Source organism: Marasmius oreades, chromosome 5 (assembly GCF_018924745.1).
Source record: "Marasmius oreades isolate 03SP1 chromosome 5, whole genome shotgun sequence".
NCBI lineage: Eukaryota > Fungi > Basidiomycota > Agaricomycetes > Agaricales > Marasmiaceae > Marasmius > Marasmius oreades.
Window position 1 is genome coordinate 1,980,595 of NC_057327.1, and position 22,979 is coordinate 2,003,573.

General features: G+C 48.1%; 11 protein-coding genes across 12 annotated transcripts; 3 read left to right on the plus strand and 8 right to left on the minus strand.

Annotated features, from left to right (window-relative positions):
- Positions 1-18: 18 nt before the first annotated feature.
- On the plus strand, positions 19-1,360 carry E1B28_008709 (uncharacterized protein). The gene is made up of 6 exons (XM_043153535.1): positions 19-311; positions 365-451; positions 508-575; positions 630-853; positions 902-993; positions 1,046-1,360. Exons 1-6 carry the CDS (start codon positions 109-111, stop codon positions 1,062-1,064), a joined length of 693 nt encoding a protein of 230 aa, XP_043008819.1. The 5' UTR covers positions 19-108; the 3' UTR covers positions 1,065-1,360.
- A 259-nt stretch (positions 1,361-1,619) lies between these two features.
- On the minus strand, positions 1,620-4,034 carry NOP2 (rRNA (cytosine-C5-)-methyltransferase nop2; the record flags this gene model as incomplete). Its single annotated transcript, XM_043153536.1, has 8 exons — positions 1,620-1,693; positions 1,760-2,222; positions 2,280-2,650; positions 2,705-2,882; positions 2,934-3,039; positions 3,096-3,581; positions 3,634-3,708; positions 3,763-4,034. 8 exons carry the CDS (start codon positions 4,032-4,034, stop codon positions 1,620-1,622), a joined length of 2,025 nt encoding a protein of 674 aa, XP_043008820.1.
- Positions 4,035-4,189: 155 nt separating this feature from the next.
- Positions 4,190-5,040, minus strand: E1B28_008711 (uncharacterized protein; the record flags this gene model as incomplete). The annotated part of the gene is made up of 4 exons (XM_043153537.1): positions 4,190-4,399; positions 4,486-4,565; positions 4,628-4,747; positions 4,803-5,040. The coding sequence occupies 4 exons, from the start codon at positions 5,038-5,040 to the stop codon at positions 4,190-4,192; spliced, it is 648 nt and encodes a 215-aa protein (XP_043008821.1).
- Positions 5,041-5,176: 136 nt separating this feature from the next.
- Positions 5,177-6,101, minus strand: E1B28_008712 (uncharacterized protein; the record flags this gene model as incomplete). The annotated part of the gene is made up of 2 exons (XM_043153538.1): positions 5,177-6,006; positions 6,062-6,101. The coding sequence occupies 2 exons, from the start codon at positions 6,099-6,101 to the stop codon at positions 5,177-5,179; spliced, it is 870 nt and encodes a 289-aa protein (XP_043008822.1).
- Positions 6,102-7,110: 1,009 nt separating this feature from the next.
- On the plus strand, positions 7,111-8,634 carry E1B28_008713 (uncharacterized protein). Its single transcript, XM_043153539.1, has 3 exons — positions 7,111-7,268; positions 7,335-7,681; positions 7,744-8,634. Exons 1-2 carry the CDS (start codon positions 7,128-7,130, stop codon positions 7,521-7,523), a joined length of 330 nt encoding a protein of 109 aa, XP_043008823.1. The 5' UTR covers positions 7,111-7,127; the 3' UTR covers positions 7,524-7,681; positions 7,744-8,634.
- On the minus strand, positions 8,095-9,362 carry E1B28_008714 (uncharacterized protein; the record flags this gene model as incomplete). Its single annotated transcript, XM_043153540.1, has 7 exons — positions 8,095-8,636; positions 8,699-8,764; positions 8,820-8,870; positions 8,922-9,013; positions 9,067-9,127; positions 9,186-9,266; positions 9,323-9,362. The coding sequence occupies 7 exons, from the start codon at positions 9,360-9,362 to the stop codon at positions 8,095-8,097; spliced, it is 933 nt and encodes a 310-aa protein (XP_043008824.1).
- A 362-nt stretch (positions 9,363-9,724) lies between these two features.
- On the minus strand, positions 9,725-11,911 carry E1B28_008715 (uncharacterized protein; the record flags this gene model as incomplete). Its single annotated transcript, XM_043153541.1, has 13 exons — positions 9,725-9,793; positions 9,852-10,539; positions 10,598-10,632; positions 10,683-10,697; positions 10,753-10,796; positions 10,855-11,022; positions 11,075-11,166; positions 11,219-11,257; positions 11,316-11,376; positions 11,429-11,513; positions 11,565-11,578; positions 11,633-11,737; positions 11,806-11,911. The coding sequence occupies 13 exons, from the start codon at positions 11,909-11,911 to the stop codon at positions 9,725-9,727; spliced, it is 1,521 nt and encodes a 506-aa protein (XP_043008825.1).
- Positions 11,912-12,180: 269 nt separating this feature from the next.
- Positions 12,181-12,480, minus strand: E1B28_008716 (uncharacterized protein; the record flags this gene model as incomplete). Its single annotated transcript, XM_043153542.1, has 1 exon — positions 12,181-12,480. The coding sequence occupies one exon, from the start codon at positions 12,478-12,480 to the stop codon at positions 12,181-12,183; it is 300 nt and encodes a 99-aa protein (XP_043008826.1).
- A 587-nt stretch (positions 12,481-13,067) lies between these two features.
- Positions 13,068-14,626, minus strand: E1B28_008717 (uncharacterized protein). The gene is made up of 7 exons (XM_043153543.1): positions 14,570-14,626; positions 14,423-14,509; positions 14,297-14,366; positions 14,152-14,243; positions 14,045-14,098; positions 13,923-13,991; positions 13,068-13,865 (listed from the first exon to the last, which is right to left on the minus strand). Exons 1-7 carry the CDS (start codon positions 14,595-14,597, stop codon positions 13,168-13,170), a joined length of 1,098 nt encoding a protein of 365 aa, XP_043008827.1. The 5' UTR covers positions 14,598-14,626; the 3' UTR covers positions 13,068-13,167.
- Positions 14,627-14,648: 22 nt separating this feature from the next.
- On the plus strand, positions 14,649-17,316 carry E1B28_008718 (uncharacterized protein; the record flags this gene model as incomplete). The annotated part of the gene is made up of 17 exons (XM_043153544.1): positions 14,649-14,763; positions 14,813-14,878; positions 14,933-14,973; positions 15,025-15,042; positions 15,089-15,143; positions 15,195-15,350; positions 15,403-15,498; positions 15,554-15,690; positions 15,746-15,816; positions 15,870-16,071; positions 16,125-16,287; positions 16,358-16,379; positions 16,440-16,600; positions 16,657-16,797; positions 16,855-17,005; positions 17,072-17,133; positions 17,187-17,316. The coding sequence occupies 17 exons, from the start codon at positions 14,649-14,651 to the stop codon at positions 17,243-17,245; spliced, it is 1,716 nt and encodes a 571-aa protein (XP_043008828.1). The 3' UTR covers positions 17,246-17,316.
- Positions 17,317-21,689, minus strand: E1B28_008719 (uncharacterized protein). Of its 2 annotated transcripts, none has more exons than XM_043153545.1 (8): positions 21,593-21,689; positions 20,839-21,542; positions 19,589-20,774; positions 19,377-19,525; positions 18,331-19,308; positions 18,169-18,275; positions 17,940-18,109; positions 17,317-17,885 (listed from the first exon to the last, which is right to left on the minus strand). In XM_043153545.1, coding segments are annotated over exons 1-8 (3,564 nt in total). In that variant the 5' UTR covers positions 21,594-21,689; the 3' UTR covers positions 17,317-17,616. The 2 variants fall into 2 exon arrangements, with proteins under 2 accessions (XP_043008829.1, XP_043008830.1); XM_043153546.1 differs by having other exon boundaries at positions 20,839-20,900; positions 20,952-21,615.
- Between the last annotated feature and the right edge of the window lie 1,290 nt (positions 21,690-22,979).

A 22,979-nucleotide genomic window follows, 5' to 3' on the forward strand; every position in this document is an offset into this window, starting at 1 on the left:
ACCCTATTTTGGGTTCCAGCGCTTGTTGCCCCTAACGGTAATTAGAACGTCACTAAATCATGGAGCGACCACAAGAGTATGAAGGTTCCTTCTTGCCTTTAGCCCCCCATGATCCTCCTACTACTTACCCCAGCTCTTCTCTTCATCGCGTTCCTTCTCCTCCTACTGATTTCTCTCTCAGTTCCAATAATCAAGACTATCTATCTCTTCCGTTTAGCGACCTCCGCTACTTCCGACTTGCTTCGTTCTGGCGCCTCCGGTGCTGTTGATTTCGGTGTCTGGGGCTACTGTGCTGATGCCATCGCAGTCTCGTTTGTCTTCTCTTTATTTCATTATTTTTACGCGTCTTATTCCCTGTTTATAGCGTTTTCGGCTTTGATCGCGATGCCTCTGCTCAATGCTCTGATCGTCATCTAGGTTATGGGTTCGATAGCACCGTGGCCCGCATTCTGCATGTTTCATAAATTTCTTGGTCTTCATCCTTCTAACACTTTTTTCCACTTGCAGACGTGTCGAGGACTTCAACGACATCATCACCAAGACCACCACTGCCGCGCTTGTCCTTCACCCTATAGGTATGGCGCCACGGATTTCCAATCAAAATTCCCATCAAACTTCTAATTCTTTAGCGTGTGGCCTAACTTTCTTGACGCTTCTCGTCTCCCTTTTCATGCTTCGTCGCGGCTCAAACGGGACCTCTCGTTTTCCTTCACTTCTTACCCTCGGCATCGGCATCCTGACGGCCCTACTCACAACCATTGTTTTTCTCATCGATGTCATTTTTGTCGCGGTTATCCGAGGTCGCGTTAACGACCGGACAGATGGCGAAGTCACCCTCGGTTACGGGAATGCCGTATGTGTAAATACCCATCAGTTTCACCTCTACTTGACTCTTGTCCAGGTCTGGATGGCTCTCGGAGCTGCTCTCGCTATCTGGCTCGCCATGGTTGGCGCCTGCGGAGGCGTTTGCGCGTGTGGCAGTCGTCGATTCAGGTAAAGCTTTCGTTCCTTGTGGTTTGAAAACGGACGATTTACAGCTTCGCAGGAAATCTGAGCGGTATTGATCACTTGTGGACAATCAATTGTGACTTCTGATCGATTCTGTCGGACTCCGACATCTCTGACGGACTTTTCCTCCTTCTCCCTTACGAACACGACCCTGTTCTTACCTCCTCCGCCTTTCTTCAGCGCGAAAGTCATGAACTCTGAGCTCTGAAATCATCTGCCATTTGTTGCCATAAAGTATGAGCCGGGAATGTGTATATGTATCTATCGTCTTGTCTTGCATACATCACGACTATCAATCAAACGGTTGATTCAATTGTCATGGACCCTCTCGATCTCAGAAGGCATCCTAACCAACGGTATGAACTTATCCCATCATGTTTCAGAATGAAGAGAAATGGATGGAACGCATGGAAGACTCCGGAGGGTTCCTATGTATCCTCCCTCTCCCACTTCAGAGATTTCAGATTTCTTTGCCTGCCTTCCAAGTTCTAGGGTAAAGTAATACGCGCCGTGGAGTTAGTATTACGTTTCGTTTGTGAGATTCACATCGAACAAATGGAGACACATAGTGTTCAAATCTGACTCTTTTTCGCTTGGCATGAGCCTCACCTCTAGGCCTTCACAACCGCCGCAGTCCGTGGTGGTACCCTGAGGCCCTTGCTCTTTAGATAACGACGCTTAGATTCTGTGAGGAAAAAAGTATGGTAAGAATTCATCCTCCTCGATGCAATAGGATGCATGGTTTACTGACCTTCGATGTATGGCTTGTCTTCCTCGTCATCAAATGTCACTTTCTCCCCATCTCCGTCCACTCTATCGGCAGTCACCGTTTCTTCACCAACATTGTCTTGTTCCTTATCACCTGACAACATCTTTTTACTCCTTTTCTCCACCTTGAATTTTGCAACAAAAAATCCGTCCATGTTGTGTACATGAGGATAGAACCTCCTCGTCAACTTAACACTCTTATCATAAACCTTGCCTCGATACGATGTGTACCCTTCAACTCCGAATCCGATTCCGGTATCGACAAGATGGACATTGGGTCTCTTGCGCAAGGCGTAATCGACAACCGCTTCGTTTTCGTCTACGGTGACAGAACATGTCGAGTAAACAACGTAAGATCCGCTTTTGGACTCCGGTTTCACGCTATCCAGAGCACACAAGATGAGTTGTTTCTGGAGGTGTGCGAGTAGGGTGAAGTCGCGCTCGGACTGCAAGTAATGACGATATCAGAATCTTGCGCGCTTTACGAAGTTTGAAAAGCGAACCTTGTTTACTTTGACACTCGAATCCTTGCTAATCACACCTGTTCCACTGCATGGCGCATCCAACAGCACACGATCGAATCCCCCCATTACTTTCGGGAATTCACGTCCATCGTAGGAGCAAACGACAACGTTCTTGCAGCCTAATCGGTGGACATTGGCACTCAAGCTCTTCGTACGAGCCTTGTTCGCGTCATTAGCGAAAACAACGCCGGTATTCTGCAGTAAGGCAGCGATATGGGTTGTTTTGCCGCCTGGGGCCGAAGCCATATCGAGGACCCTTTCACCGGGTTGCGGTGACAGAGCGATAACAGGGAGGAAGGAAGAAGCGGCTTGAAGCATGTAATGACCGGCGAGATACTCAGGAGTTGCACCTACAGGCACTTGTTACTTAGCAAGTGATACACTTTGCGCATCGGAAGACTGACCTATAGGAACGCTACTTTCGAAGACCTGCAATCCGACGTTGGTCCATTTACCTATAGGCTCTAAGTTTACGCCACGATTGATCAGTACTTGAGCTAAATCTCGCCGCCGGGTCCGAAGAGTGTTGGTCCGGATCGTGACAGGACGGGGAACTTCGTTGGCCTCGAAGAACTCGATTGCCTGAAAACAGGAGTGAGTCTGAGAGTTGACAGGAACCAGAAAAGTGCGAACCTCAGCAACAGGGAAGAGGAGGAAGAGCTTCTCAGCAAGAAACTCGTTATATCCGTAGTAGCTTGCAATGTCCGATATGAGCTGAGATGTGTATTCTGCACGCGATCTAGAAAACAAATTCGGTCAGTTTAGTATAATTGGAAGTTGCTACCGTCCGCTTACCTTCCCTTTTCCGCCCGCTTTTTGAATTTCTGCAATACCCGTGTACACTCTCGCATACGGCGTTGAACGACGTGGACGTCGGGTCCACCAGCGTTTCTCTCCGCCTCCCTCTCCTCAGCAGTAGGTAGATTGAATGTTTCTCCGTCTGCTTCACCATTTTCGTCATCATCCTCTACATCCTCCATATCGAAATCGTCTCCGTCTTCCATCTCGGCAGCAGCCTGAATTTCGTCCAGATCAAGCTGGGCTTCTTTAGCAGCTCTAGCTTCTAACGCTCTCGACTTGGTTTCCATATTCGCCATTGTTACCGGATCATCGTCCGAGTCCTCATCAGAATCAGAGTTGTCGGAGGCGTTCGGTATGATCTTCAGAGGACGTTCAGCTTGTTTTGATTTTTTGATTCTTGAGGAGAATTGTTGTGGAGGCAGTTCAACTTCATCTGAGTCAAAGTCAAATTCTTCGACTTCACCTCGGAGTAGTTCGTCCCTACACGCAAGAATCAGGGAGGATGCTCCAACAAAGTGTGAGGTGTGCTCACTCGTCGACTTCGATATCATTCAAATTACCTGTGAAGGTTTCCTCTTCGTCCATATCGCTACCATGGAATAAAGACCTAATAGCAAGTCGCTTCGTTGATTGAAGATTGGAGGATATATAAAAATCATACCTCGTTTGTGCTTTGATGTCTATGTCATCTTTAATGTCTTCCCAAGCGTCTGCATCTGTTTTCGGTTTCTTTTGTTTCGTCTTGTCGTTCTTTACATTGACCGAGTGAACGTTGGACTTGATTTGCTGGTCTTTTGTTCTCTTCGTTGGCCTGCCAGAGGGCTTATCGTCGATAACTTCAGCCTTCCGTTTGCCAAGTTTTTTTGCTGAAGGCTTTGGCATTCCTTCGAGTGGTTTAGGGGCAGACTGCTTGTTTTTTGCACGATGTCCCATGGTGCAGTATCGTAGAACGCGTAGACAGTGCAGTATCAACTTCCCTGCCTAAAAAAAATTACATCACGTAAGTCCAGTTTTCCATTAAGGGAGTCATAAGCGCTGGTCGCCGATGGCGGAGCTACTTACACAGTTTTTTGTACTGACTACTGTATCTATCCTAATCTCAGTCCTAGCATGAATCCACCCAAAAAACTCGCCCTAGCCTGGAAATCTGCTGTCAGGAACGTGACCAGAGCATTCCAAATCGAGTACACTCTGGGTGGTCTCTTGTCTCCTGCTGCGTTCGTGGTATAGAACCAGCTCTCGAATCGCTTTGCTGCCAGGCCCCAATCAATTCGAATGATTGATGTAGAACCCAAGTACTGTCAATATCAACAGCAACCACATGCCGATTTGCTGGTCAGACGGCTTTCGACACATCAAGAATCCAAAGGGAAACAGCATGTACCTGTAACAAGACGAATATTCCCCCGAAAACAAACGCTACCATCTTTGCACCTTTCTTAACGAATATCCCAGCACATATGCCTTTGCGATGTTTCTCGTGTCATTACAAGTTGATAGCATTGAGGCGAGACGTTTTCACCCACCAGTGACAGTCCCAAAGGATAGTTCGTAAAGGCTGATGGATGATTCAGGAGGAGGAGGAATGTCAGATGAACCATAAGATGGTTTCGTGGTCCTTTCTGCCTGCTTAGTCGGCGGAACCGCTGTAGAATGGATTCAGCATTGTGTGGTGGAATTAGACCTATCACTGAATCGTACGTTCACACCAGATTGATGGTCTTGTTATCAGGGAAATTCCCATTCCTAACCCTGTAAGACCAATTGCCTTCCATGCTGTAGGAAGTGTACGGAGACGTTGAGTGTTTTGAGAAAGTTTGGATGTTGTTGTTGGAGACGTGACTTTGAGCGACAAGTGCGAGAGACCGATACGACTCGTTGAGAATGTATATGATTTGTGTTGAAGAAGGCCGTTACGCGCCAGGAACTTGAGAAACATGATAGACGTACTTGGGAAAGGAGTTCGCACCACCACAAACTCAAGTGTGATGATGTCATTAGATTTTGTACAATACACTGGACTCACAACTGTACAATACAATAGTTCGTTTCATCTGTGATATACTCGTAATTTACTACCTCCAAGTTGACCTTGCCGACACAGAATTACCACCAGCCATCGTGCGCGAACTGAAAACTGACGCCGAGGCACTTTGTGGGACGTCATATCGAGGATTGTGCCAGGTTGCCCATTGTCTCTCATCACGATACGAAGGCAAAGCTGCAGGACTGGGTAAAGACAAGCCATATTGTCTTGGCAGTGCTGTTCGATTGAAGTGTGAAGAAATAGGCGTCGGTAGGGGTCGAAAATGGCCTCGCGGGATCGTAGCAGGAGTCAGTAACGAAGGATGGCGAGGTCGTGAGCCGCTCCTGTCACTCTGAGACGAGATATCTGAGCTAGTATGAGTACTAGAAGCGGAAAAAGTTGGCTGGCTACTGATGGCGAGAGACTGTTGTAACGGACTTCCCCAATACAAATACGACGATGGAATTGATGAACTTGTCGATGGACTGCGCTCGATGAGACGGTTTGAGAATGGATTGGGGAGAGGCAATGGACGTGAACGTAGCGATCTGGATGGAAACTGTGGCGATTGGTGTTCAGGCGGCACAGGGAACTGTGCCAACAACGCAGATTTGGATACTGTCTCGTACGAAGGAGGGCTAACGCTGATTGAAGGTGGTGGATGTTTCTCTATTTTCGTACCACGAAGAGAAGTCGTAACTTGTGCTTCCTCACTGTATGCCTTCGCGACGGGTCGGGTATCTTTAGATACCAACGGTATCATAGAGTCCGTTGAAAGCCGCCGACGTGAAGTTGACCCGGTGGTCGCTTCGGTTTCGTTCGGTGAAGGGGGCTGGGGTATGAAAGACATTATCCCCAGGTAGCAAGCATAGGCAGCCACTAGATCAACAACTTTAGTGCAACGAGGCGGCGAAGAAGCGGGGGTAAAACGCACGGAGACCCGAGATTGTCCATGTCGCAATAACGAGAGACATCGAGAGCCGATTGCAAATCGTGACAGACCCTGATTGGAAGATGAGAATTGTGGTAGGTAGTTGGATGGGTCAGATACCTAAGTTACACGGGTACGTGCGCCCAACAAATGAAAAGAATGCTGCACAGGCTGGAAGCAGGTGTTAGTCATATCAACCAACCGCCATGAGATGATGACCTACTCAGTGTCAGTAGTAGATATATCGATACTCGAGCGATGTCCAGCCACACGCGGAATTTCACGACCATGCTATGGAGAAGCGATCTCCTCACCCGGAAAAAAGACATGCAAAAAAGATTGAGAACTTACACCAAATATAGGAACGCTCCAACAACTCCATAGCAAGTTGCCAGACCAATCAGGAATGCACCTACAAGACACCGAGGATTGTGTACCTAGAATTAGAAAGAAAGAACGGATGCTCACGCTGTGCAAGATCGTATTGATTCCAATTCTTGTATGCATATATAGAAAAGACAGTAGAGCATCCCAGGCTGAGAAGAATGCAAAAAACTGGAGGCCATCAGTTTCGAGTGGACACAGGCACCTCGGACTCACCAAAAATGAGAATCCTAACTCTCCTGAAAAGATACCAAGCTCCTTTCGTTGACATGCCAAAGAAGAGTCACGATTATTACCCCCAGAGAGAAACCGAAAGGAAGGCGAGACCAAGGCTCAGAACGAAAGGAGAGACCAAGGCGAGTACTGGACTCGAGGACGAAAGAAAAATAGAGGAATGTCCGCCCAGCAGAGAGGGGTATTGAAAAGTAACGTTGCCAGATGCCTCAACACACATTTAAAGACGATACGGATGGTCCGGTACAGTGGGCACTAGGTAGTAGGTTTCTGACAGTATTCACTGAGGTTACCACATGTTACCCAGTCTGAAGTCATAAAAGTCATAGCTGGACGACTGACCTGACATAGAAAATGATACGTGCACAGGATTGATAGACACAAATCAAAGATAGTCCAAGTCACTGTGTGCAGGGAGCACGCGCGTGCCGACGCCGCCAACTTGTCCAATATGTCTACCGCCGTCGATGAGCAACAGCCTCTCCTCGATCCCGAAGCGCAATCAACCTCGAGCATCCCAAATCCATCATTTCGCGAACGTCTGGCCGCCCTTGTCGAGTCGAATCCATTCCACAAGACGGTAATTGCCTTGGTGCGTTTCAGATCTCATTGGGGTTGTCGTTGTTCTCAGATCGGTATTCTTTTTTAAAATAAAAAGATTATTATTGATACAGCTTGCGTGCTTGCAGACCTTGGCTACACTTTTATTAACTCCTGGATGCAGACCTCCTGGTCCAGAAGGGCCGGCTTGGCTCGAAGTTCTCTCAACTGTGTCTCTCAGCATCTCGGGTTTCTTCCTGTTCGAAGTTCCGCTAACACTCTACGCCTTTGGTCTGAAACATTATAATCCCTTTGGAGATATACCTCATGCCGCTCTGCATCTTTTCGATGCATTCATCATACTTACCACGTTTGTTTTGGAGGTCGCACTTAAAGGCCGCGAAAGGGAACTTGCTTCCCTCCTCATCGTACTTCGTTTATGGCGTTTGGTCAAGTTGGTTGGAGGTAAATGCTGTCATCTGTTTTCACTAGTTGTGGAGTGGCATCTCACCGTTCTCTATTCTCAGGCGTCGCGGTCGGTGCGGGTGAAATCGAAGAGGGTGATGCAAAGGAGTTAGCAAAAACACAGAGACAATTAGCCAGTGTGCAAAATCAAATCGTCGTTCTAAAGGAGGAGAATGAGAGCCTACGAGCTAGACTGCATTCAGTAGGGTTGTCGGTCGAGGACTTGTAAACATAACGACGAATGAAAAGATGTCTTAGGAGTATATTTAGTAGACAGTATTAAGTTATAAATATAGTACATCGAAGCTATACTGTATTTCCTACATTGTACTTTCATAGAAGTGGTCTCGTCCGCACATCAAAATAAATCAGTCCATGAGTCCATGTCCATTAAATAGACATTGGGGTGACAACTAGTGTCCCACACCGAAGCCCTTGAGAGCCTCTGCGCTCATCCACTTGGAGATGCGAGGAATAGGGATAGGTTTATCGTGATCCTCCACTTCGCTAGGAAAGGAGGTCGGGTTGTTGGGGGGTCGGGTGATGGTCAAATCGCAAATTCGCTCAATAAAGCGTGATCCCCCTTTTACTTCGGCTTTGAGAGGTGGAGTAACATGCTCGGTAGAAACGGACGAGCGTGGTGTCTTATCGCGCCTCATAAACGGTGGATCGACACCTCTACGTTGAGAAATTGGAGCCCAAGCCGGTTTCTCGGAAGGAGAAAGGGTATGCCTGGCTTTCCGGGCGGCTGTGGATTCTATATCCTCCAGATAAAGGGTCCATGAATCGTTTTCGTATCCGGATTTAGGTCTAGGTCCACTTATATCTGTAGTTTTGATCTTGACGTTTGAGAAACCGAACCACTTGATGGTGTAGATGCTTGATCTCCACACCTCCGGTTCATGGCGAGCGTGTATCATTGCTGTGATCAAGATCGTGAAGAAATAGGCCAGTTCTGTTTGAGCAGATGTGATGAGTAAGGAGGTAGTGGCGAGTCAAAGGTAGAGAAATACACACGCAAAACGCTCAAGAGCCACGATGTGGGAAGAAGGAGCACCGAAGACACTGCAACACTTGGATCGGCTTCACGAATGCTCAGTCATTAAAAGGGGGGGTCTAGAAAAATCATGATACGCACTGGGTTCGCGGATCATGAGTGAAATACTGGCTGCCGACCCAATTGCGGCCCCTGCACAGCGACTATGAGCAGGAATTCAAACTCGATGGAACTGAAGCATACCCATCTGCAGCAACGATAACACCAAGGTCCACATGCATTCGAGAGTAAGATTCGCAAAAGCTGATTTAGACCATATCATAGGTAGAAGCCCACTGTACAAAATTTAGTGGAGGGTACTGAGTCGTATTGAACCCCTTTCACGTACAGAGCGAGGAGGAGGAGTGTGAGGCAGTTCGTGAAAATAAGTAGGACTTGTGTGCCGGGGACTGCGGGTAGCTAGCTATTAGCGCTGCGGCATTCTGCGAACAGACGTGATACACGCACCAGAGAGACCGGCGGAGGAGGCAGATGAAACATTCAAGACAGCAAAGACGAGCGTAAGAAGGTTCAAATACAACAGCAGACCTGGGTGGAAGAGATGAGCGAATGAAAGCCCATGTCAATCAACGTTTAGGACTCACAGAAGAAGATGAACCGAATGATGATGAATGGGCTGCGCATCTCGTCGAATACGATTAGTTGAGTAATAAAGGGCGACCACCAGGGACTTTAAACCGTTCGTGAAAATCGTTCGAGAGTTGGAGCTGTAGCAAGTGGCGGAATGGGGGAAGATTCTAGGAGGTGGGTCGTTCAGATAAAAGAGCGGATGGACGCCAGCCACACCGATGGAGTGGCCCAGGAAATAGGTGGCCTATTTGTATAGCAGGCATTCGGTAACGAGAACAATAAGAGCGAGCTGTAAAACAAAGAGGTCTTTATTGATGCCGTAATTGTAGACAATGAAAGTGTACCCGAGTCTCGATGTAGAAAATACCCAAATATGGAAACAATGCTCATAATTGTTTATATACAAGAGCGACCATTTAGTTACTAGCGCTTCGCATTCCGCGTGTCAAAGTCAACAAAAGACTTTCAATTCGACTTTGACGCTCCTATAGGAACAAAGTGAGATTACTCTTCCACTGATCATGAAGCAAAAACCGCACACACCTGTAACTCCTTGATCTCCTCTCGAAGCCCGTGCACTGGATCCTTGATATCATCCACGATGGCTTCCATACGCTTTACACTCGCATTGAGCTGAGCCGTGCCTGTTGTTTCCCGGGTAAATAGTCTACCAATAGGAGAGGTAGGGACTTCAGGTTCCAAGTGGGCTGATATACGTGGAAGAGGCGATCCTTGAGGTGTGGAGTTATTTGTACGAGAAACATGAATGCTAGACGGTCGCTGTGCTGGTGGGGCGGGAGTCGGGGATAATCCACGACCCGATAGGCGTTCTCTAGAATGGAAGGAGCGTAGCATAGGTATCTCATCGTCGGGTGCTTCAACGAAATCTATCTCATGCTCTGCCTCAACATCGAAAATCGCGTCGTACAGGTCCGCCGACGCGGAACCCACAAATGCCTCAACAAGAGGGGCATGTTTAAATTGCCGCGGAAGACTGCTGAATATCGACTGGGCAGCAGCTTTCCCTGATTGGCGTACTTTCTGACCTGAAGCCAGATACCTTTCATAGACAGCAATGACGATGAGGAATGGAAAATTGGTTAGCTTGATGAGAAGCACGTTGACGGAATGCAAAGCCCTAGGACTCAACACCCAGCTAGCAGGTTTAAGTATCAGAAACGCCAAGATGTTGAACGGTGGTTGGTAGGAAAAGAGTGCATCAGCCTTGACACTGTGAAGGTTGAATGAGCACGTCGTAGAATCAAGATCATCAATAAGTATAAGCATACCCTTCAATCGTCGAAATCGTGAACTGAAACAGATACTGTGAATGCGGTTAAAGACGTTGAATAATACGGACAACTACGAAGATACCTCTTGAGTAGCGTTCTTTAACATTCATAAATGAGGGTGCAATACGTCATACAATGCGATGGACACTTACTGCGTCAATTCTAGCAACAGTATTAGACAAAATGGAAATCAGTACTGTGAGAAAATGAAACAATCAGTATCATGAACACATAACGAGAATTTGAGCCCTTACTGGTAACCAGAAGCGTATTAGAGAGCGCAGCGAAACAGGTCATCAATATGGGACCAAATAGAGGATGAAAACTTGTAGCTTGAGCGAAGCTCAGATAGGTGTTACCGAACCATATTTGGACCATAAGCCAAGAGATGGACTTGATTGTCCATACGTGGTCGCCTCTTGCTGTAGATCCCGCATATCAGAGACTGGAGACACGCACGATCTGCAAGCTCACCTAACGTCCAAAGAGTGAACAAAAGACCCGAAAAACATGTTGCCGCAATGCCTAAGAAGAAGACAAACTGTGAAATCATAGCTCGAAGTGATCTGGGCACGTTTAGATGAGCATATTAAAATCATCTGGAAATAAGAGGTTTACAGGATCACGACGTGATTGGACACAGCGAAAAACGCTAATCTAGAGACAAAACACGTCAATAACACCGGGGAAAAGAAAGTGACTATAGCTTCCTTACCGAGGAAATAAAATGCACGCATCGATCGCTAATAGGTCAAAAGCCGTATCAGACGACTCGTCTGGAAGGAATCGGTCTGCGACGAAGCAAGCTGAAGCCCGTGACCCACTCACCATCGTTGTAGGCAAGGCCCTTCAAGCGGAATGCGAGGTACGAAAAGAATATAACGACAAAGGACGTGTCAAAGACGTTCCACATCTGTTAAGGAAGTAGTGAGAATAACCTTTGCAGATGCGATGGAATTCTAACATTTGCAATGTAGACTGATCGTTTCAAGGTGAGCATAATCTATAGAAACAGAAGGGAGAATGACACACTTATCCATCCGTGTTCCGTTGCGGCTGTATACTCTTCAAGAGCGAACGCGATCCCAAACATTATGAAAACATATTCCCAAAAATTCATGGAATGAACATCCTTATCTTGAGACAGGAAGCGTCAGTGACCCGCACTCGAAAAACTCAGAAGCGGTTCCAGCGTCCGAACTTACTCGACAGGCAGAGAACGAAAGTGAACAGTAAAAGGGCGAAGTTGAAGAATTCCAATATCGCCCCATACTTTGGCACTCGGAGGCTGAGGATGCAAGTCAGGGGCATGAAGGTCTAAGGAACATCTAGACACAAACCGGTAGTGGTCAAGAAAGGGGGTTTCGGTCCAGTCATATATCTATTGAAGCCTCAGCAATTGGACTCACCAGATACCCCTGAGAAAGGCTTACCTGAATACTTCGAGGCTTGTAATTATCTGCTAGAATCGAACGAGTAGCGGTATTGCTAAACACTACCTTCCCCGAATATATGTCATTGACAACTTTTTGAGTGATTGGCGAAGAGACAAAGTGCTTCGAATCTGTGGAAATTGCCATCTACATATTCAAACATTCATCGCGCCAGTACCGACTCGGTGAAGGTTCACTCGCCTCCAATGCACTTTGCGGATTATTGAGAGCACTATCGTCTCCCCCTACAAGTCGGGAAACCTCATCCATGAAACTCGAAGGCGCACCAGCCAGCGGATTCCATGTCGTTGTCAGCAGGGCGACCAACTTGATATAATCGGAAGCGAAATGGTGAAGAAGTTTGGTTGCCAGTATCTCACATAGGTTGCCTCGAGCAAGGTTGACTAATACAGGAAAGATTAATGCGTCGGATGGTCGTAGAGACATGGCAAATACCTCCTGCATACGCTAATGCTGCCTCTGACTCCTTCAGAAAATAAGACCGGACTACAAGACACGCGTATACGACCGCCAGATTTCGAAGACGAGCGTACTTGTACACGATGGGTCGCACCACGGAGAAGTTGACGTCTGAAGCGGTGAGTTGACTGAGACACGAGGAAACATATGAATGATTTAGTATGGTGTGTGTTCGAGACGAAATGGACGTACTCCCAGCTGAGAGCAGTATCTTATTGATGAGGAGATTAAGAGAAATAGTGAATTCAAAAGACGAGGCTCATACCAATTGTGTTCTGCCACAAATTAAGTACTATAATCTCGAACGAAGTAGCTGAACACTCTCACCACAACATCCTTCTTGATAGAGGGGATGAGGGGAAACACTTTGACTGAGGCAAGATATTCTGGACTGGGAGCAAGTAACGGAGTATTCGAATCTTCAGGATCCATGGCAAGTAGTATGAGACGGAGCTTTCGGCGCCTGCCTATACAGTGACGAGTGCTCCTATCGTGGATACGTAAGGTCTGCTCAGGCATAACTCTAAACATGATTCTTTTCTTTTTCTTTTCGACTTGATCGTTGTAGATAGACGGTAAAAGAATATACATACAGTAATGTACAATGAGCGTACAGATAATAGGCACTTTGCATAATAAATAAGAAAATCCAAATCAGCCCGCAGCTTCAACATTGGAACCTGAACTGGTTAAATCGAGGGGACGGGACCGACTCGTGCTTGTGCGAGGTCCACTCGGGCGTATTCTAGAAGGGGATGATGAAGCACTCGTTCTCTTCTGATCCATCATTGGCATCTTCGATTCGTGAGGTTGCTTCTTCCGCTCGGAAGGGTGTTTTATGATATCGGCCCGCGGCCAATCACCCAAAGGGGAGCGCCTTGTGTTGTCGGAGGCTGATGGAGAGATGAATGTGGGTGATATCTGTTGCCTGGGAGTAGGGGTCGCTATAGAGGCAGATGGTTGGTTACTTGCGAGAGTTGATTGGAGGTATTGGGGGTACAGTGCATTGCGGAAGGGGGGATAGTTACAATCCGAAGTTTGGGAAGCGATAACTGGACGAGGTGACCGTCGCCCAGGTTCATCTTGGGGAGGTTGGAAATGCTCTATCCTATATTCCGGACCAAGCCCTGAACGATAAGAGTACATTGAGATCGGCGGTGCTGCGTGGACCGGTCGGGGAGCAAGAACAGTTTCAAGTTTCCAGCTGGAGACTGGTGCTTGCCTAATTGCCGGAGAACCGGGCATTCTTTGATGTAGTGGGGGTAGATCGTGGATGTTTTGGAACCAGACTCGATTCTTTCCTGTCGAGAACAAAAGAACGTGGATGCACAATAGTGGAATGTATAGCAACACTTGTTGTTAAAGGGATAGTCAGACGTGGGGATGTATAGAAGAAGAGCTGAGCGCACATAAAATCGCGTTCATCCAAGTGAAAGCCATAAGGATCTTTGTTGAACGACAGCTCAAATTTCCGTGGGCTATTGACAACCTCAACAGACGGTTTGGATAAAGCGAGGTGCAGATGGCTTACTTTTGTTAGTGCACGTCTGTTCTGGAATAATAACAGTTGAAGCAATCGCGCCCGCTAAAGAAAAAGTGTCAGGATATGGACTCGTCGTACAGAACGACGGGACAGACCGAGTTCCATCAGCACACAGAGACTTGTCCATGCCAACTCGAAGCAAAAACTAGTCGTGAATGCATTTCTCCAGGCTAATTCGGTGAAAAGACTACAGGGCACATCGGATCGGGGGAGTAGAATGTTCAATCATTGCTCACGTACATAGCAAAAGCGACGACGAGTCCGAAACACCCGAGGAATATGAGGAAACAGTCAACTTGAATTGCACGTTCTGAGGAAAATGTCGTCAACCGACGGCACGAATTCTGGATGGATGAAGATGATTACCTTTCGTAGAAGATGACAGGACTTGTAAATATGTGAGATTCCAAACAGCGACGCTTGCGACTACAGCACTGAAGGTGATAAAGAGGCCTATGATTTGGAATGATTGAACGAGATGAGAGGACGAAAATGTAGCTGTGGAGGACGCACCGAAGACGACATAGCGGAGAGATAGCATGCCTCATGAAAACAAGCCAAATGCTGGCGCTGAAAACCGATAAAAACCGATATGGTCACTGGAGGCATGCAAGGGGCACTTTCACTTTCCCACGCAAGCGCCCGTCTGATGACATACGACTCCGAGCTCTCTGCAAGCGGGAGACCTCCGACTGAGGAGGAACGATGTAAGGCCCACAAAAAGTTCTGGTATTACTTCTGATTCATCCCAAGTAGTAACCTTACCTCTAGTGCCTGCCAGTATCCCCTGGACTGCCTATACCATATGTATCGTTGAGTTTGGCAAGCCACCATCTCCATCTGATTTCTGCAGCACACATAATGCTCGTTCTTTAGCCGAACGTGCAAGCTACTTTGGGTGTACGGCGGTGTTCTCAGTATGTTCTCACCACTTCCCCTTCCCTGTATTGAGCTGAGGTATTCTCCAGAACTTCATTCAGCGACCGGTTCGTGTGTGTACCACCTCGAATCAGACTCACGCCAATTCGACAGCTTCCTTTGGGTGGTAACGGTGCTGGCGCCCCGCCCCAGGGCACACAATTGAATGGTAAGCGAGGTTTGCTTGGAAGTCGATGTCTTGCTGATGGAACAGGGCCAGCGGGAGCTTTGGGATTGGGGTTGCAAGCAGCCACCGCAATCACAAAGACATTTTCCTTCCTTGCCTTTGCTTTGACAATCGTAGGAGGCATCCTCGCAGACACCAAATGGGGCGGTTTTAAGACCATCTGCATTGGAACAGCAATCGGGATTATCGGTGAGGCATTCTGATTTTTGGTCATCTCTTTCACCGACCAGGATACTTTCAGCCCACGTTATCATGGTCGTCGCCGCGATTCCGTCCGTCCTCAGCCGTGGGCTTGCAGTTGTCCCGTTCGCCATTTCAATTCTCATCCTCGCCATAGGTAACACCCCGCTCAATGGAAATTTTTCATATTTTGTCACTGACGTGAGTACCAGCCACTTCGCTCATCAAACCCTGTATTGTGCCGGTGTTATCCGACCAATCCCTGGTCAAAGCGCAGTATGTCAAAACGCTCCCATCCGGCCAGAAGGTCATCGTCGACCCAGCTGTGTCTATACAGAACATGATCACAGTCAGCTTCGTTAGATTCCAGCTTTCACTTGTGGGCTGAAGAGCCTTCTATGTAGGTATACAGCTGGTGCATCAACATCGGGACGTTTCTTTCATTACCTTCGACATATGCTGCAAAACGCGTCGGGTAAGTTCCTCTTCAAAAATCCGCCAAGTGGGCAGTGAGACACAGAATTACAGATATTGGCTAGCATATCTAATTCCGGGGATTCTGTTTTTGATAATGTCAGTCGGGCTTGTCGTCGTGAACCGACATATCATCAAAGTCCCTCCTCAGGGATCTCCTCTGATCGATATCTTCAAAATGTTCAATGTGATTCGCTTGCGCAACGGCTTTCGTGGTCTGCTCAAAAGAGGCGAATCTTGGGACTCGGCTAGACCAGTAAGCATTCGGATTGTTACTTTCGTCTACAACGTTTGCTAAACACCTTGCAGTGTAAACTTGAAGCGATCGGAGGTCTCCCAGCTGGTTACATAACCTGGGATGACGACTTGATCGACGAGGTCAAGAGAACCTTCAAAGCGTGCCGTCTGTTCCTTTTCATGCCAATCTATTTAGTTGCGGACGTTGGCCTGGACAACATTCTCGCCAATCAAGGTTTTTCTACACTTGCCTTTAGCTCCGTCACGATCTATATTAACTCACTTGCTCACTTGTTGGCATAAAGCTGCTTCGATGACAACCAACGGGTGACTGTCCATCCTATGAGCAGGTTCCTGACACAACTTTCTGACTTCAAGTACAAACAGGGCTCCAAATGATCTTCTTCAGTCATTCAGCGCGTTGACCATGATTGTCCTCGCTCCATTATTCCAGTGGTTCCTATATCCATGGCTTCGCAAATTACGGCTGGACCCACTGCCGGTGCGTCGAATGATAGCAGGTTACTTCATCTCCGCCTTAGGAATGAGTAAGGAATGTTGCTTCCTCCCCGTTGCAACTGCACTCAGTTCCTTTCCCAAAAAGTCTACGGAGCGGTCCTTCAGTACCGGGTCTATAAAACTTCTCCCTGCGGATATCATGCTTCAACATGCAGTCTAACGGGATCTGTTTCTCCTATTTCGATTTGGTATCAACTTCCGATTCCCATGCTCGAGGCCATTGCAAGTTCGTTTAAAGGATCACTTGTTGGGTCGTACTGACCACTGTCTGTCTCCTTCTTAGGCATATGTATTAATTTCACCTCGTACGAAATCGCCATCACGATGGCTCCTCGTCGGTTGAAATCCCTTGTGTTTGCCATCGTGCTCTTCATGGCAGCCTTGAGCTCTGCACTCGTTCTGATCGTGTCACCCACGTTCAAGGATCCAAACCTGTGAGCACCTTTTTCCCCCCTTGTCCCTAAGAAGCGTTCATTGACAGCACTTCGTCGCTTAAATAGAATCTGGCCGTTCGTTGCACTCGCGATTGCAACAACCGTGTGCGGCATTCTAAACTGGATATGTGAGTGGGAACGTAACGGAGACAATCCTTACCAACCACTTTCCTGCATACAGTCTTCCTTGATGTGGATAAAGAATACCAGGAGGTGGTTTCAAAAGGAGCGAGTAACTAACCCTTTCAGGATAACTAGAGCTCTCCCGCAAACCCACAAGAACAGATGGGCGTGGAACATTCCATGAGGACTCTAGCTGTAGCATGTAATGAGATATAAGTGCGAGTAGTAAGTACACTATAGTAATGTGAAAGCCGTGAAGACGCGTAGAGCAAAACGCTTTAGTGCCTATCATGTAAATGAACGGCACATGCGATGCCTGGTTATGGGCTAGCCTCGTTTGGCTTCTGATCTGAAATGACTCTAGACGAGAAGTGAATCGAGTCCTTCATTCTCTCGCATTCCAGACCACCGGCAGAGCCGTCTGCCACGTCTGCCGTAGGGTAGGCAATTGTACCTTGCGGGATGAGCTGATGAAGCGGACATGCCCTCTACGTTTCAACCGGAACTGAATGTTGTCCGATGATTGCCTTAGAAACCGGCGGAGGACGAGAGAACGTCGAAACTCGGACTGAAGAACTGGTGGTACGAAGGACGATCGGATGGGACGGGAGAAGTGGAAGCAAATGACCTGTCCTGGGTTCCTGGAGCGGTAGTCCCTCGACAAACGACTTTACTTCGTGCGACAAGTCAGTCCGTAGGATACTGATCACTAACAGAACAGATTTCGGAACCGGTTTATCGGAGCTAGCGAACATCGCTAAGATATTCAGATTAGCTAGCGGTGATCAAGGTACAGTCGAATCCCACGTACAAAAAATTAAGACAACGAGTCTGGCCAATGCGATTCTAACGCCAACGATGTTGTCACGTGCCAAAGGTTCGATCGGAGGGAGGACCTCATCATCTATGCTCAAAACTGATTCTGATTCTGATTCTGACGTTGTAGCTGAAAGAGTGAGTGCTTGAAGACACGCAATGAACCTGAAGAATATCGCGCTCAGCAACCGAGGGTCATGAACACAGTGAAGGAGGTCACCAACGTCATTCGGCGTCGAAATTGATCAGACTTCGCCAAGGTATGAAGTTCCTTCTTCAAAACGCCAAAGGCATCATGTCGTCGATCAAACTTCAACCACAATGTTCGAAACTGCAAAAATATCGTCGGTATGAAACCCAGAGCGAGAAAGAATAATGACACCCACTACACCAATGCCAGCCTCCCTAACCGCATTAACCGCATCCTGTAAGCTCAACACCTCCAGCCTGGCAACCAACACACTCAATTCCGGACCCTTTGACGAATGGGCAACACCTCCTAAACAACCCGCTATCTTCTCTCTTTCCCTCCATCCTTTCAAAAACCCTTGCTCCCAGATGACCAACAAGTCCATCAACAGATCCCTCTGGCCCATCCTGTCCGACGCAGCAAAATATGTATCAAACGCCTCAACTGCCTTCATCCTCACCTCTCCATCGTCGTTTCGGACTGCCATACGCCAGACAACCCATAAATCCTTTTGAGCAAGCTCTGGACCAATAACTTTAATCAACTCGCCCAAGGAAGCGGCCAGAGTACGTTGCACGGGGGTTGCGTCGCTCTTGGCCAGTAAAAGATATATTTCCCGAAGATCGGACGCCCATCGATCACGACCAAGCGTTAAAGCAACAGCGGGAATGTTGAAAGCACATATCAACGCTCTAGAGGGGTCTTCGTAAAAAGCTGTGAGCGCTTCCTTTCTGGAGGTAATACTTCCTCTCGGACTTGGTCTCTTCATCCACTCTTCCTCGATATCCGACCAACTCGATGCTATTGCCCCTTCCTGTGTCTGTGCCTGCTCGTGTTGTCCGTCTAATATCCGTCGGTCCTCCGCCCTGCCTATGAACATTCTCAGTAACTGTTCCGGCAGTGATGGTAACAGTGCGTCATCATGATGTGTGGCGGCGCTGTGTGTGATGGGCGTTCCTCGAGAATGAAAAGTATAGATGACTTCCCCGAGCGTCTCAAGGACTCCGGACCTGACTTCCGGTGATTCGTCCATGCTCATGGGTACAAGAACGTCCAACGCAAGTGTCCGTCGTTGTTTCGGCCTGAGTCGAGAGAGGATGGCTGGGAGGGCGTAAAGGGAGGAATGTCGAACGTGGTCGACTGGGTCAAACGCCAAAGATTGAAACAGAGGCATCTATCAAATAGGGTATAATTTTTAGCCCGAGATACCTAAGAGGCTACCTCGGTTGAACTCGTACTTACCAGAGTGAGGGTAACGAGTTCCTCCGGCACGACCTTAGCTAATGCACCGAGAGCTAAACAAGCCTCTCGCCGTACCCAATAGATAGCATCATGAGAAACCCGCTGTACCTCATTCACAAATGCACGTTGAGTGGCGTCATCGAAACAACCTTCATAACAGGGTCAGAAGAATTGAAGGCGTCAGTTGTGAGTAAAAAAAATCATGAACTCACCGCTCGCAGCGACAGCGGCCATGAGACTCATGCTACTAAGTCTGCCAATTGCGGATTGATCAGCTTCATATTCTTGTTGTTGTGAGATGTCGTTATCATTGGCAAATCGGTCCTGATATTGGCTCGCGTCGAGAGCGATCGACACCTGAAGGTTGCTGCTTGTATCGGAAGGCGGGGGTACAGAGTGGGCAGCCTCGGGTGTTACAAAAGGTTGCGGAGATTCTTCTTGCTGCCGTAAAGCTCGAGAGAAAGTCGGAGACGAGGCATTGGCTGCTATATGAGTTGCAGTGGATGGCGAAGATGTATTTGTGGCAGACGCTGGAGACGGCGGCTGTGAGGGAGAGCTGGGGGAATAGCCTGCAGGAGAGAAAGAATGATCGGAGGAGGAAGAGGCACTGGTACCGGTTGTCGAGCCTGGCGTCGATCCATTCGAATCAGGACTTCCGATGTCAACAGGGGAATTGTTGTGGGTTGAAATCGGACGTGGGATCGTGTATGAATTAGGTGATGCAGGGAAGTAAGGGTTGAGGTCAGCGTCCACCTTGCGGCTGCGGGCGTCATCTCCCGAAGCCTCTTTTTGCTGGTGAGAAATTTGGAAATCCCCTGGCCCAAGCCGTTCATTGTCGTCCTTTTCGGATGCATCGGCGACGACGACTTGCGTTTGGTGCGGTTCATGAGCATAACGTGATGCAAGAATGGCAGGTCCCACGGAAACGTCGCGGTAGTGTTGTGCTTCCTCTAGTGCATCATCGTATTGCGAATCATCGTCACTAGTTGCAGATTCACCCTCGGCATCCAAACGGCCCATTCCGATGACGACCTGATAGAGAATTTCCTTCTCAAACAGAGCGCGTTCCGTCTTGCCGAACAGGCCTACGTCCAATGTATCCGTCGGATCAAAAACCCCAATGGCACCACCAGGCACCGTCCTGGAGACGTCTGTTGTTGTATCTATGGGCGATCGTGATGAAATGGTCATCTCTGCTGGATAGAGACATTTTATCCTCTCCAGGAGCTGAACAACGGCTTGTCGTGCTGCTCCTCCGACAATACCGTTTGGACTGAGTAAAAGGGTTCCCAGAATTGGAGTGAACGCCTGAACTGAAATTGAGGGTGTGCTCTCATGATCATGAAAACCGGGAGAATTCATGTCGTCCTCGTTGACCTCTGACACCAGTTGACAATGCTGCGGGGTTTCAGTCAATTCGTTCGCCTCTCGGAGATGAAAGGTGAAATGTTGTTTTACATACAGTAAGAAACCACCACATGATGGCGACGAGTTGGGAAGAGAAGGCCTCTTTGACCACTTCATCTGGAAAGACGAGGAATGAGGGAGATTGGAACAGAGGGACGTACAACACACCTTCATCCATTGCCAACGTATTGAGAAGAGGAAGGACGTACTCGACGGCCTCATGCGGCGTGATCTGCTGGAGCCAGTCTGGGAGGACGTTGGCTATGAACACACGATGATAGGAAGCTTTGCTCCTGGAGTAAAGATAAATTCTCTCAAGCGTACTGAGACTTTCGTCGTCAAAAAACATGTCAACCGGAAGTTCTGCAGGATCTGGAAAGGACTCATGGGCGATGTTCACTGGCGACGACGTTGGACTCGGATCTGAAGGCAAGGATGTTGGCGGTGAAGGAACGGCGATCGGAGAAGGGTGTCCGAAAGAGAACTGAGACGGTGAGGGATGTCCCTGGTTCGGAATGGTGATATGAAGGACAGGTAACGGCGGGGTAGAGCCAGGGGCCGATGGATTGACATCGTTGGGAGTTTCGGGAAGCGGAGTTGAAGGAGCCGTGTAGAAGGTCAAGTTTGGGGAAATCAAAGGGCTGGTTTGCAGAGGATCGTCTTGGGGGAAAGGACCTGGGGAGTTCGCGTAGGACACCGAACAAAATGATGATGGTGGAAGTGGAATGAACGTCGGACGAGAGCCAGCTTGAGATTCCACTGAAAATGGGTCAGAAAGCGAGGGGAACCAAGGATAAAACACAACATACTGTGTACATCACCGTGTACACTTGGAAGATTTCGAGTCAGTAGCCTGGCGTGGTAGTTGGCTCACACTCTGTAGCTCAGCGTTACAAGTCAAAACTGGGTGTTCCCAGAATTTGGACACGGTGGCTGATGTCATACTTGCTATATTGGTATGCTTTATGTAATTATAACCTCTACAATTCTCCTCTGACAACCTTGTCCAAACATTCCGCAAAATAATGAATATTTTTCATGTTCAGTCCGGTCATGCTGATCCTTCCGTTGGTCGTCAGATAAATATGAGCTTTCTCAGTCAAGGCTTTGCTCTGCTCAGCTGTGATTCCCGTAAAGCTGCGTGTTATGACATCACTCAATTGCGTTCCCGCTCGTTCCTGAGTGCCACTCACCTAAACATGCCGATTTGGTTGATGATATGGTCCCAATTTCCAGGCGTCTTCAGTTCCTCCGTAAGGATCTTGTGCAGCTCCTTTCGCATGTTGATAATGCGCTCGGCCATCGTCTTGATATCCCTCTTCCACTCTTCAAACAGTTGGGCGTCGTTCAGGATCAAAGTAACCTAGTGGTTCAACGTCAATCAACCGTCGAGGGCCGCGGTACAGATTCAAACTCACGATCCGTGCGCCATACGTGGGCGGATTGCTGATTTCACTCCGCTGTAACACCGAGAGCTGACTCTTCACCCGCTCAGCAGTCTCTTTGTTCGGTGAAATGACATGCAGAGCGCCTACGCGCTCACCGTAAAGTCCCGCGTTTTTCGCAAAACTCTGCGTGTGCGTGAATATTCAATCACGGAAAAGACTCTCCAACGTACCTGGCACACCAACATACTCACCCCCCTTCTCACAAATTCTCTAACTGCCCATGCATCTCGGTTCAGGTCTCCGCTTGCAAAGCCTTGGTATGCACTGTCGAAAAATCCATAGTGTCTCATCTCGAGCATAGCGGCCGCGATTTCATCCCATTGTTCCCGTGTAGGATCCACTCCCGTGGGATTGTGCGCACAAGCATGGATCAAAAAAACAGACTTTGGCGGAGCGTCCTTCAGTGCGGAGATGAATCCGTTAAAGTCCAGGCCAATCGCTTTGGGATCATAATACGGGTAGTTGACCGGCTCGATACCCACGTTGTTGAAAATAGCCTGGTGGTTAGCTTAACATAAATGAAGGTAAAGTCAGTGGGCGTGCATAATTAGAACAAGAATCAACACAGGCTCACCCCAAGTGGGATTGCTAAGATACACTTCCTTTTTCTCTCCCCAAGGATAGAACCTCGACAAAAAGAGAGCACCAAGATGGTTCGCACCAGTTCCTGAGATCGTTTGCACACTCGTAACTCTTCCTTCAGCAACAGCTGGTGAATCGGCACCGAGAATCAGTTTCGCAGCTGCAT